At 38.6% G+C, this 14,859-nt stretch overlaps 1 protein-coding gene across 1 annotated transcript; it reads left to right on the top strand.

Annotated features, from left to right (window-relative positions):
• The first annotated feature begins 4,197 nt into the window (after nucleotides 1-4,197).
• Nucleotides 4,198-13,166, top strand: LOC135088603 (glutathione S-transferase 1-like). Its single transcript, XM_063983510.1, has 6 exons — nucleotides 4,198-4,343; nucleotides 7,235-7,375; nucleotides 8,681-8,739; nucleotides 9,270-9,411; nucleotides 12,471-12,661; nucleotides 12,981-13,166. Exons 2-6 carry the CDS (start codon nucleotides 7,235-7,237, stop codon nucleotides 13,099-13,101), a joined length of 654 nt encoding a protein of 217 aa, XP_063839580.1. The 5' UTR covers nucleotides 4,198-4,343; the 3' UTR covers nucleotides 13,102-13,166.
• The last annotated feature ends 1,693 nt before the right edge of the window (nucleotides 13,167-14,859 follow it).

Here is a 14,859-nt window from a genome sequence, read left to right as displayed (position 1 = left end):
AAGATTCCACCCATACAAAGGACAATGTTCGTTCTCCATACATTGTTCGCCTAAGAACCAACAATTTTGACATATTACTACCCGAAAGCGAAATAATACGATTCTGTGTGTAAGAACAATGATTCCTGATGGACACTTGCCATAAAATTAATGATTAAGAATATTAAATCACAGCGATTTTATAATATGTCGTTTATGACAACATGGCGTCTAATGTATTGTGTGAATGTATGAACACCGATTCGCAAAAAATGTTTTGTATTGTCGTCACGCCGAGTCGCAGCCAAATTGTATAAAATAATAGAACAAGTTTTAGAAATACAACTCGGCATTCCACTTTTATAATATGCCCACATATTGCACGTAAATAAACAACATGAATCGTAGGTTGTTTCCACCCTTGTCATCTGACACATGAAATAAACTCCTATTGTAGATATCGAAGCCGAATCGTATATAATAATAGAATGGGTTTTGGAGATCACTCGGGGTTCCACTTTTATAAAATACCTACTATTGCATAAAAATAACACGAATCATGAGTTTTCTTTTCACCATTTACATCTGACACGAGATAACAAACTCCTATCTCCATGACTACCGTCGTAGTCTATGCCAAAGACTACAATATTTTAAGCAAGAAGTTTCAAACCTTAGCGGCTACAGTAACCCCTGGGCCACATACATCATGATAACATTCGGTCGACACCGGAACGAAGTCTTGCTATTATGCAAAAAAGCATCGTATTCTAGTGCGGCTATATCACGTTCAACCGGGGTTTTAATTCGACTAAAGTCCTGACTAAAGACTGGAAGAAAATACGCCGCATTGTATGAGCACTTCGTGTTCGTTAAAGCGGCTTCAGATCTAGAGCCTACATAGTTTTCTTTCCAATAATATCCGCAAGTAGCGCTGCATGGTCTTTACAACAAAAACGGCAATAGTTATTAAGGTGCCAAAATTATATGATTACTTTGGCACGGTATTATACACGTTCGAAGATTTGTCATTTTCATTCATTTCATCATCATCATCATCATTTCAGCCACAAGACGTCCACTACTGAACATAGGCCTCCCCCAATGACTTCCACATCGCACGGTTGGTAGCGGCCTGCATCCAGCGCCTTCCCGCTACCTTTATCAGGTCGTCGGTCCACCTTGTGGTGGGTTGACATTGCAGAATATGACTTTTGATAGGTTCATCATAGAATTTGGCGGGGATATCCTCACGGAGGAAGTTCGAAAAAGGGCGAAACAAGATCTTATAATAATGCAAGGCCGAAGCTGTAACGGGCGTGCTCCTACGTGTAATCCGGCGAGTATGCAATAAATAGTAATGTCTGGTAAATAGTGGTAATACGTATCGTTCGTTCGTTCGTTTCAGTCGAAAAGACGTCCACTGCTGGACAAAGGCCTCCCCCAAGGATTTCCACGAAGACCGATCCTGCACCGCTCGCATACAGGCACCTCCCGCGACCTTCACCAGATCGTCGGTCCACCTAGTGGGAGGCCTGCCCACGCTACGTCTTTCGGCTCGTGGTCGCCACTCAAGAACTTTCCTGCCCCAGCGGCCATCAGCTCTACGAGCTATGTGCCCCGCCCCGTCTATGTCTATATGCGCTACGATTACAGGGTATCATTTTGCATAGTCGCAAGACTTCACTCCGCTGCTGTCAAATCAATGTCGCATAATGTTATCGCAATGTGTGTGGCCCTTGGCCAAATCACAGAAGCCTATGCGAAGAAAGAGCACTTGAATGACAATGGAAATCAGGGTTACCATTTTATAAGATCTCCTCACTATTGAGGGTAACAAAGTAACATTAATAATCTAGCCATTAATTACATTTATTACCTATACGAGAAAGTAAAGCAACATGCGGTTTTATTTTAATTTGTAAAATATTTGTAACAGTTTGTTCTAAGTTTAGTTTTACAACAGTATTGCTGTTTCAGCTGTCACTGTGAAGCTTTGGGAAAATAAATAAATAGAAAAAATATTAACATAAATATTTATTTAAGTTTTTATGTTCATTATCATAATATGCCAATTTAAGTTACACTGTGTGACAGTCTTTGACACTAAACAAACTCTTCAGCTTAATAATACCTACCTACAGGGCGTTTTTATAGTTACTCTTGCTGATGAAACAAGAAGGGTTGATTCTACTACTGAAATACAACTACTTTTCTTACAGGACCAATATCAAATTCTCAAAAAAATTCACATCCTCGTGATGGTGATAATTTCTATGGAGAGGTTTTTTTTTTATATTCGGTCTCTTGGGATAAGTTATTCCATTTGAGCAGTAGAATTAATCCTTTTTATTTGATCACATATAAAAATAACACAAGTGTTTAGGAAAACTTCTTCTTTGGTATGGTATCACTACGGAGTTATAATGGCGGCAACTCTGTATCACTGACTTGTAACTTTCAAACAGTATGAATAATAAGGGCACCACATTGGTTTTCTTTCTGAAAAAAGGCTTTCACTTTTAGTACTAACCCTTTAGCACTATTTCATTGAAATAAAAATACAATAAACGCACAGAAGACTGAAATTGAGTCAACTGACGTGACATTTATAATTTGTTGACATTATGACAGTTTGACAAGACTAGGGATTGAAAAAGTTTTAATTGAAAAAGTAAAATGAGGATTTATTAAAACGATTCACAAGGATATAATCGATTAAAAATATTTATAAAATGTACTGATACTTGCCTGTAGCGATTATCCAATCCTGGTTTCTACTGAAAAACTACCTCGTGGCAAGATTTTAATAAAATAATAAAATCTTTATCTTCTCTTTCACAATCTATAAAAGTTCATTTGGTCTATTATTATACATATGCTATGAATGAGGGTTTTCGCGATTGAAAAATCCGCGAGATGGCAATACGTAGACGCGAGGTCCAAATGCTGCATGATTGGTGGATTTTGACATATCTGTCAATGTCATGTCAAAAATAACCAATCATGCAGCATTTGGACCTCACGTCTACGTATTGCCATCTGGCGGATTTTTCAATCGCGAAAACCCTCATTGGCATAGATCATGAGAGACTGGCAACTATACTAGGTTGATATTTATGTTTCTCTCACTTCAACTAGCATTGGATTCAACATCGGATTCTGACACTTTTACAGTTATGATACCATGAATATCAGTTTATGGTCCTAATTATTTTTATTTTATTTACGACCTTCGACCAGTTGGACACTTTAGATAGCTTCTTGTAATAGTGTCAATATCTTTTTAGCTTTTAACGCAAATCTAGTCTTCAAAGCAGTTTAATCGATTTATTTTATTTTCAAAATCGATATTTTATTGTCTATGATGGCCGCAGGAACATCACTATACATGGACTCCCAGCAATAAAGTACGGTAATGCCTCGTACAGATTTTATCGGCAAAAATTATGGAACTTGATAGGTTTTAGACCATGCCACGCACCAAAACGTCCGGAAGTTGTAATAGTATTATAGAATAAACGTTAAAAGACTTATTAATTTAATTTTTCAATGCTTAAGTGTCCATTAGAATGAAAGGGTGCTTAATGTATTAAAAAAAATAGAAAATAATTATGATGGGTTAATGTTTTTGGGCGGTTTTTAGGCGGTTTCTGACAATGTCCTTTGAGCCTGTCACTATATTATGACGTCACGCGCATAAAATGGCGGGCTGGCGCTGCCGCCCGGCGCCCGCATTTTTAAGATTAAATATCTTGGAAACTAATTGACGTATCGAATTAATTCTTTCACGTGTATTTTTAATTTTTAACAGAGAATACAGAAAAAACAAAATTAGTGAACATTCTTCATTAATAAGAGAGAGGATTAAGAAGAGGAGAGGTTCATGAAAAACTTATATCTAGTTATGACCAAATAAAAAAATAATCAAAATCATTTCCTAATATGGAATAATAGAACCACTGCACTGGTCTGAAAAACTACGTAACTACACTTTTAATCTTTTTCTGAACTATAGAAGTTAGAGTTTATTTTCAATATTTCCCTTTTAAATCAAAGCATTTGTCAATTAATCTTAATAAATAAAATAATATTCGTATTGATTTATTTACATTTTTACAAATCTTGACATAGACGCGTAAAGACTGAGCCTACTTTATTTACATTTACTATGATAGCTAGTATCTTGTCATCGGATAACGACCTTGTGAGCGATGAACTCACGCTGTACGGTCAGTTGACAGATTACTATAGTGTGAGAAGTACGTCTTGACTATTAATTTGTTCATACTCCCGGCATTCTAGAAGTTTTATTCATCTATTTTTTAAATTGTTTTAAACCCTGCCGAACGAAAGAGCTAAAGGTAAGTAATGTGATCATTTTTTAAATTACATAATATTTTAATGTCTATAATTATTATGTGGCCTTCCTTCCTTCGACGATCTGGTAAAGGTCGCGGGAAGAGCCTGGATGCGGGCAGCGCAGGACCGTTCATTGTGGAAAACCTTGGGGGAGGCCTTTGTCCAGCAGTGGACGTCATTTGGCTGAAGCGAAATGTGGCCTTCTGCGGGCTAAATGATTTGATGTGTACAAATACATTCTGTGAGTCATTGTTTTTCTTGTTTCGCTTGGTTGTCTTTGAGTATAGAAGAAATCAATAATTATTTCGAAAATTACAGTGACATAACAGTGATTTGGGTTTTAGTATAAATCTGGCATATATTAGACAATTATTGCTTCACTGTAGCAGGAAAATCCAAATCAAAGTTAACAACTGCCATACAAGGTCACGTATGATTGTATAAAATTGTTTCCGGTTTCAAATAAAGAAATAATGATATACATCCTTGTGTACAGTCGACAACACATACTATACATACATTTTTGTTGCAAAATAGCCTGTATTACAACGAGATAAGATGCCACTGTGTGCATACCATCACTGTACCATACCATCTGTATGCCGATGATCTTCAACTTTACCGACATTGTCGCTTTGACGAAATTGACCAGGCTGTACATCGCTTAAACGATGACCTTGATGAACATATCAGGGAATGGTCAAATCGTTACGGCGTTGCTGTTAATCCCAACAAATGCCAGGCGATAATAATCGGGAGCCAGCGACAACTCTGTCGTTTAAATATGGATAGTACTTGGACATATCGTGACTGACAACCTTAAAGACGATGAAGATATTGATAGGGAACGTAGGGCGATGTCGGTCAGGGCGAATATGTTTGCACATAGATTTGGTCGCTGCACAGATACTGTTAAAATAACGCTTTTTAAAGCATATTGTGTGTCATTTTATTCGTGCAGCTTATGGACCAACTATACCAAAAAGGCCTACAGTGCTCTGCGTGTCCAATACAATAACGCCTTCAGGGCGCTGTTGCGGCTGCCGCGGTTTTGTAGTGCGTCTGCGATGTTTGCGTTGGCGGGCGTAGATAGCTTTGAAGCTATAATGCGCAAAAAGTGCGCATCATTACTGCACAGAGTGCGCGGCAGCTGCCACAGCGTACTGAAGGAGATAGCCGATAGTGGGGATTGTCCACTGATCGGCCACATGCTCAGCAGGACGAAGTCTGTTTTAGAAATAAGATACTAACATAGCCTAAGTTTTTACTAACATTATGGATCCCTGTTATCTGAAATAAATACTTTTTTTTTATAGTGTCTCAACTGTCACTTTTAATAGTGTGGATATACCATACTGTACTAGTATTAAGAACCTTGGTCTATACCTTGACTCTACTCTTGGCTGGACGACTCAGGTCTCAGAGATTAGTCGGAAGATCACTGCCACATTGCGTTCTCTTTGCAGATATTTCCTTCCTGTCAAAACCAAGATTTTACTTGTCCACACTCTAATTTTCCCGCTCATAGATTATGCTGATGTGTGTTATCCGGACCTTAATCAAGTTCTCCTTAACAAACTGGACCGCCTTTTCAACAGTTGCATCCGGTTCATATTTTGTCTACGTAAATATGACCACATCTCCTCCTACCGATCTGAGCTCAAATGGCTACCTGTTCCTCTACGGCGTAATGCCAGAATTCTCACTACACTTTTTACCATCTTAAACGACCCTAATGCTCCTTCCTGTCTGAAGTCTCAGTATACCTACTCTTCTAAATTCAACTCACGTAAGGCAACTTCGTTCCTCCAACAAAATTCTTCTTTCTACCCCATCCCACCGCACTGGTTTCCTCTCTAATTCATTCCTTCTCCAATCTATTCGCCTTTAGAACGCTCTTCCCGAGAACATTAGGCAGGCTCCCAGCAAGTTTGTGTTTAAATACTCTGTGCGCAAGCATTTCCTTGTACGTATCTCGTCGTCTTGATCTCTCTTAAACCTTCTCGTTATCCACCTTATATTATGTATAGTATATGTATGTATTTATGTAGGTATATATTTTGTTTTAATATATATTATAATATTTTATGTATTATTATTAGTATAAGTTTTTTTGTATTTGTACTATTTTGCACCGCCTACTTAAATTCTCTGTTTTGTCTAATTTTCTGGTTAGCTGGAAGAGAATGCCACATGGCATTAAGCTCGCCTGTTGTACCACTGTTTTTTATGTGTGCAATAAAGATTTTAAATAAATAAATAAATAAATGTGTTAAGGTTGATGTGCTGCGTCCGACTTGGCGCACTTTTAACTTGTGCTTCGCCGGATTGAATTTTTAAGTCTTGTATTTTTTCTTCCGGCAACTTGGCCCCACCTTCGATGTTTTTATTATTAAATTAAACACCAAATCAACAAAAATCTACTTTAGAATCTTGGAGTGGCCTAGTTGCCGAAAGAAAAAATATTTAAAAATTCGACCCGGCGAATTTACCCGTGGGCCTAGCTAAAAATGGAACAAGTCGCTGGAAGACTCGTCCGTGCCTGGGAAACTTTATTTTTATCTATACTAGACTAATACAACGCCTTAGAAACCGCAACCAACGTTGGAAGATGTGTACCGGCCAAACGTTGCCCGGTTGGACGATGACGAACACTACCAGTCGCAACACAGTTTTTACTTAGCGGCGGGTAGGGGACGGAATCTGATACATTTTGCCACCCTCATTATTGCTTATTCAATAGTACTTTTTACTGTTAATATAATTTATGTAAAACTATGTCTAAACAAACAATGTACACTTACTGATAAGTTATGTTTTTGTTGATTAGTTAGTAAGAATAATGGATGGCTCAATAAAAATATTTTTGATTTTGATTTTGAAATATTTTTAGATGCCGGCCAAGTTATACAAATTGAATGCAAGCCCACCAGCCCGCGCAGCTATGATGGCGTGCGAAATTTTCAAAGTACCGGTGGAGATGGTCAACGTAGATTTTGTGAAGGGAGAGACTCTCACACCGGAGTATTTGAAGGTAAATACTCCTTTTTGTACACGTAATAATAAAACAAGAGTAAAGTACAGGTTGTCCCGTAATTCAACGTCAAGCCGGAACTGGGTGTTGAGGCAAGTTGTGCTGGTTATCAGAAAAATAAAAAAAAAAACTATGTGGCATATTTTCAAAATAATAGGCATTTTAAAAAATCAAAAAAATCTACTCCTGGTGATGGTCTTTTTGCTCCTTTTGCCACAAATCTTCACTTTTTCCAAAATTTTTTTTTGGTTTGTAACGCTTCTCTAAATTGTTATCAAAATTAAAGTTTTACCTAGTTTATACTGACTGTACTGAAAAAAATTTGTACTATGCGAATTTGGCAAGTAACGTCAAAATTTGGCGCATTTTATAAGGATTCCAAAATGATATCACACTTGGTAAAATCTTGCTGTAATTGTCGACAAATTTTGTTAATTGGAAATAATCTCGTTTATAACTTTATCTACCTTGGTTAAAAAATATTATTCTAATGTGCCCAAAATTCAAGTTTCTAGCTTAAGTGAGGTGGAAAAGCCATTTTAAAAGGTATGAGCGGAACGGAGATAGGGTTTCCAGGTGTCCGGCTTTAACCGGACATGTTTGACTTTTTTTACGGTCTTGTCCGGCCTGTCCGGCTTTTTTCCGTATACGTTCTCTGTCCTTAACTAAGTGATGTTCATCGTAATAAATGTTTCTTTCTTTCTTTCTGATGCGTGCGCCTGACGCCTAACAATAAAAGGCGGACAGGCCGGATAAGACCGTAAAAAAAAGCCAAACATGTCCTGTTAAAGCCGAATCCTTGGAATCCTTATAAAATGCGCCAAATTTTGACGTTACTTGCTAAATTCGCATAGTACAATTTTTTTCAGTACAGTCAGTATAAACTAGGTAAAACTTTAAATTTGAAATTTTTTTTTTGAAAAAATGTATTTTTTTCAACCAAGCTGCAGCAGCTGGTCTTATAATTTGATAACAATTTAGAGAAGCATTAATTAGGGTTACATAACAAAAAAAAAATTTGGAAAAGTGAAGATTAATTGTGGCAAAAGAAGTAAAAAGACCGTCACCGGGAGTAGATTTTTTTTTTTAAATGCCTAATATATTGAAAATATGCCAGATAGATTTTTTTTTATATTTTTCTGATAACCAGCACAACTTGCCTCAACACCCAGTTTCGGCTTGACGTTGATTTACGGGACACCCTGTATATGCCATCATTTTTATCAGTCGATTGGTTATGTAATATTATCAGCTTTTTTTTCTGTTTCTGGTAGGTATCAATTTAAATTATCTTGTCTGTTTTAGATGAACCCTCTCCACACAATTCCCGTGTTTGCTGATGGGGATCTTGTAATTCATAATAGGTAACATTATCATCTGATAATCTAATTATGCAATATAATGTTCGATAAATTCATTCGTTCGTTCGTTCGTTTGACGTCCACTGCTGGACGAAAGCTTCCCCCAAGGTTTTCCACAATGAATGGGCCTGCGCTGCCCGCATCCAGGCTCTTCCCGCGACCTTTACCAGTAGGCCTAGGATGCGCGCCGCGATAAGCAGTTATCACGCCATTTTATCGATTTTGCTTATACATTTTGACGTCGATAAAGTATATTACGGTGCGCATCTTAGCCGTCGGTTGATAAATTACTACTACTTTATTTTTACCGTTCTGAGTTCTGGATAGAGACATCAGGTACCTACATAAAGTAACAGGCAACCTGTAGCCTTTATTTCTTAGTTGTAGAGCATCGGAAACTTTATTAAGAACAGGTATCGTCTCGCATAAAGATGTCTGGAAGAATACCGGTGTAATCAAACAACTTTAACAGATATCTAAAACCTTTAAACAGGTAACTTGCTTAGTACGTTTTTAAAAGTTTTTTTTTTCAGCCACGCCATATTGATCTACCTGGCAGAAGTATATGGCAAAGATTCTTCTTTTTATCCTAAAGATGTCAAGCAACGAGCACTCATCAACCAAAAATTGTTCTTCGATGATGGTGTTTTGTTTGCGAAGTTGCGCAACATTACGGTAAGTTTTTTGCAACTTATCATTATTTTATATATTTTGATGCAAAATATATTTTATGATAACTACATAAGAAGCTACAGTGTTTAGGTTGAAGTGACATAAACCTGACAGGCTAGAATGCGCACTTTGATAAAATCTTATCGACGTTTTTAGTCGATAAATATCTATCGAGTTTAATTGCTACCTCTAAAAGTTTATCGTGGCGTGTATCCTAAGGGAATTTCAAATTATCAAATTATTTTCGAATTTCCAAATTACTTTTGCCGTTGACTGTACCAATATAAACAGCCTTTAAGGCTTCCACAGACCAAACGCGGGGCAGTAGCAGCGCAGTTTGAATGCGGGCCCGCGCAAGTTGTAATACAAGAAACTCTTTGAAGTATGTCACACCAAATTTTAACGCGGGCCCTCGCTCCTACCGCGCCGCACTGCAACTGCCGAAATACAAACGAGGCGGCGCACTATGAACCAAAAGCCCAATCTAGCTGGACAAAAAGGGTCATCGCATATCTTTCATTCGTTTAGCAAAAACGATAGCTTAATAACCAGAGGTTACGATTCAGTCATTATTTTTAGCAACTATCGTCTGATGATTTAGTAATTTTAAGACGAACTTGAACAAGTGAGTATTTTACGATCAAATTATTCACTTTCTTGAGGTTGATATATCAGTGTCTCCTGATTAATTCTAATACAATTGTGAAATTTTTTGTTATGGATCGTGAAGTAGAAGGATCTGGTGTGAGAAATTGCACGCCATTACGGATTGGTGCAGAGGATGTGGCACGAGTCCACAATTTCACCTACCTCGGGAGCGTCGTGTCAGAAACTGGAGGTACCGAAGAGGACATCACTTCGCGCATTGCCAAGGCCAGAGCTACCTTCGCACAACTTCGCCCCATATGGCAGTCACGGAAATTGACCCGAAGGGTCAAGATCAAAATATTCGGGTCCAACGTTAAATCCGTTCTGCTCTATGGGTGTGAAACGTGGAAGGTCACCAAGGTTATCTCGCACCAGCTGCAGGTCTTCATCAACCGCTGCCTTCGCCGAATTCTCGGCATATACTGGCCCGAGAAAATCTCCAACGTCGAGCTATTGGAACGCTGCCACGAAATTCCGATCGACCAGCAGATCAAGCGCCGCAAGTGGAACTGGATTGGCCACACTCTCCGAAGGGACCCCGATCACATCCCTAAGCAGGCTCTGGATTGGAATCCCCAAGGAAAACGCAAACGTGGTCGACCCAGGCAAACTTGGCGGCGCACTGTAGCGTACGAGGCGAAGAAGATCGGCAAAACCTGGAGCGAGATCAAGCGAGAAGCTCAAGACCGAACGAGATGGAGGACTGTTGTGGACGCCCTCTGCCCCATCTAGGGGACATAGGACCATAAGTCAAGTAAGTCAAGTGAAGTAGAAGGTACGTATTACATATTAAACCAAAAAAATGTTCCTAAAGCCTATTAATTAATTAAGATACATGTAGAAATAAAATGAAAATTCGTATTTTTTCACGTTTTTCTGTATTTGCGAGACCAGGAACTACATGGCCCCTCATGTCCCCGGGCTGGATTTTTTATATGAAGTAGCCACATATGTGAGCTTCAAAAAATAGTAGGTTGTAGACAGCACACTGAAGCACAACTTTGATTTTTTTGCAGAAAACGTAGTGGCGGTGACCAGAAGCGAGTTTTATTACGAATGGTTAAAACACACAAAAACAATACAATTTCAGGACTATTCCATTATTTCTTAGCTAGATAAGACTAAAACGAGGTGACGGAGTGTTGTTTAAGAAACATTATAAAGAATTTAGTCAGATTAGCTCAAAATTAGGCAAAAAATGGGTTTAGTTTGGTAAAATTCGGGACGATTTTGTGACAAGGCCGATTGGTGTTGAATGGCTGAATGGTGAAAAATTCAAATTGATACACGTGTTTTGCATCCATCTACGTCATCTTCAGAAAGTCAATCTAGTAGGTACTTCAAGTCCTGGTCGCCCAAAGATTGACTTCGTCCAAACCGCGTTCAAAACAAAAAGAAGACGCAACTAGTTGACGATTTATTTAAGTCCTACAGTACCTACTGACGATTTGGTAATGGCCGCCCAAGTATTGTTATAGTTTTATTTAATTTCCATTATTTATTAACCAGCTGTGCTCGCGTCTTTGTATGCGTAAAAATAGTTTAAATAATACTTCCCGTTTTTGCAAAATTTTTCTTTTTACTGCTCCACCCCTATTGACTGTAGGGTGTTATATCGACTAACGCCTTTCTTGATAAATGGGCTATCCAATACAAAAATAATTTTTCAAATCGGGCTGTAGCTTAGTTCCTGAAATTGGCGCGTTTAACCAAACAAACAAGGTCTTCAGCTTTGTAATTTTCAGTATAGAAAGCCATCTTTAAAAGTAATTAGGCTTAGGTTTAGCATTATACCTTAGTACTTTTACAGAACTAGTGCAAAGATGTTAAAATATCAAGTACCAGTATAAAAAAACAATAATTTACCTTAACTAAAAAGTCCAGTTTAACTAGACCTCCATACACGTACAAAATGTTTAATAAAGAGGGTCAGCTTATGCTGGTTTTTAGTTTTATAATTATTAAAAGCTTTCTGTTCATTTTTTTTAACATATTATATCAAAGTAAGAGTTTTTAAAGCGTTTAGTACCTATTCCAAGCCTTAAATAATTTTGTCCAGCTAGATTGACCTTTTGGTTCACAGTGCGGCGCAGGTGCGGGACAGAAGCGGCGCGAACGCGGGCCCGCGCTGTTGTATTACTATGGCGGCCATATTATATTAGCATGACACACCGGACGCAGGGCGGTAGCAGCGCGTTGAAAGCGGTTTTCGAATATTTAAATTTTTGACAACCGCCCGCGTTGCAACTGCTTTGAAACTGTGCTGCTTTCAGTGTGCCTCAGCCGCACTGCAACTGACCCGCCCTGCTTCTGACCCGCGTTTGGTCTGTGGAAGCCTCTACTTTATTTGTGACCACAAAACTGATTTTTAAATCTAATATTTCATATTTTTTAATTGTAAATTTTTTTTTCAGTACCCAGCATTTGCGCTCGGTCAAAGAGGACTGACGGAGCAGCAGCTTAAGGATTTGGAAGAATGCTATGAATTCTTGGAAGAAATATTGTCCCGACAGAAGTATATAGCTTTGGACCACATAACTATTGCCGATGTGGCCGCTTACGCGACAGTTTTTGTGTTAGATTACATACTTCCTTTAAACGCTAAGTGAGTATACTTACCGATTCTTACGCCCGTATTCAGAAACATTACTATGAGCTCTTATAGTGCGCGTGGATGCACAGGGTGACACAGGAACCAATCACAGAGCTCTATTCAACGCTATGCGTTCGATTTTCTGCTTCACTTAAGTAAGCATCGTATGTGAATACGGGCGTAATTTCTTTAGCAAAGATATTTGTTTGCAACGGAAAACAGAATATTATGTGAAGATTGTGAAGTGATCTAAAGTACAGAATACTATAAGTATTCAAGTCTTAAGTATATCGATCCTGTCCGTTTTTCTTATATTGGCCTATATTTTCAGGTACTCCAAACTATCAGCTTGGCTAAAAGAAATGGATAAACAACCTTACGCTGTTAAACATAAGGCAGAGGGTCTAAACATGCTTGCTACTTATATTAATTCTCCTGTTAATTCCAAGTAATACGCATCCTTAACAACGAACGCTAACTAATTACATGACAGAACTAATAAAACATTTCACTTTTTTTCATTTGTTTTAATTTCTATACCTTAAAATTACTTATTCCAAAATTGTAATATGTCTGAACTGTAAAAACAGTTGTTGTGTTATAGCTGTAGCGGTTAATTGAGTCGGTGCTTGAGGCATGGGAGTTTTAGCCTATGCGCAGACCATCGATTTTTCGTCGGCCGATAGTTTAGTCGAGCAGTTGATCAGTATGGGCATGTATGGAAGTGCGCACATTACACCGATTTGATTTGGCCGATTCTTCATACAAATTAAAATCGGGCCCAACTAAGTATCGGTGATGACATCACTTCGCGCATTGCCAAGGCCAGAGCTACCTTCGCACAAGTTCGCCCCATATGGCAGTCACGGAAATTGACCCGAAGGGTCAAGATCAAAATATTCGGGTCTAACGTTAAATCCGTTCTGCTCTATGGGTGTGAAACGTGGAAGGTCACCAAGGTTATCTCGCACCAGCTGCAGGTCTTCATCAACCGCTGCCTTCGCCGAATTCTCGGCATATACTGGCCCGAGAAAATCTCCAACGTCGAGCTATTGGAACGCTGCCACGAAATTCCGATCGACCAGCAGATCAAGCGCCGCAAGTGGAACTGGATTGGCCACACTCTACGAAGGGACCCCGATCACATCCCTAAGCAGGCTCTGGATTGGAATCCCCAAGGAAAACGCAAACGTGGTCGACCCAGGCAAACTTGGCGGCGCACTCTAGCGGACGCTTCACCTCGTCCGCAAGAAGATCGGCAAGACCTGGAGCGAGATCAAGCGAGAAGCTCAAGACCGAACGAGATGGAGGACTGTTGTGGACGCCCTCTGCCCCATCTAGGGGACATAGGACCGTAAGTCAAGTAAGTATCGGTGGTCTGCACCTAGTTTTATTGTTACGTCAAACGTCAGTGAGACTTCAGAGTGCTTCAGATGTGATGCTCTCTTACGTCCTTATGTCAAAATCACCCTCCCGTGCCGCTCCCATACCTCAGGCACTGTCTCAGTTAAGCGCTAGATCTATAGGTACTTATTATAAATCTGTAGAGATCAATTCTGTACATGGAATATATTTTCAAAATAACTATCAGGGGGTGATTAGTGATCGATACTGATGCCAAAAATGCAATCAGTAAAATTTTTGTCTGTCTGTCTGTCTGTATGTTCCTTATAGAAACAAAAACTACTCGACAGATTTTGACGAACCTTGGTACAATTATTCTTCATACTCCTGGGCAGGTTATAGTATACTTAGGAATTCCCACGGGAACGGGAATTAGCGGGAAAATCCTTTTGTATGTAAAATCTAAACCGCTTAAGTTAGACGCTTGAAATTTGGCATGCAGGTACCTTAGTAAACTTAAAGCTTAGTTACAACAGGATATTGCAAAATTCTCACGGGAACAGGAGTTAGCGGGAAAAAACATTTGAAATGAGAAAGAGAAAATGAGAAGGAACTTAGATGTCTACAAATATATTTTTTTTGTTATATTCGTACTCGAGTACTAATACTCTAGTGTGTCCGAGTTAACCAAAAGGATTCGTTCTTTAACGATTTAATTTCATGTTTTCCCCTCGCTTTGGTAGTGTGCACGACGGACGGCCTCCGAAACATAATAGTTGTAAATAGTTTTCGTTTTGTTTCAATTTTGTATCGTTTTTTATTTTCGTTTATAGTTAAATAGTAAATAGTTTTAATTTTGATAATTT

The sequence above is a fragment of the Ostrinia nubilalis genome, chromosome 4 (genome assembly GCF_963855985.1).
Source record: "Ostrinia nubilalis chromosome 4, ilOstNubi1.1, whole genome shotgun sequence".
NCBI lineage: Eukaryota > Metazoa > Arthropoda > Insecta > Lepidoptera > Crambidae > Ostrinia > Ostrinia nubilalis.
The sequence above is the reverse complement of the archived record's forward strand: the minus strand, read 5'-3'. Positions and strand labels throughout refer to the sequence as shown.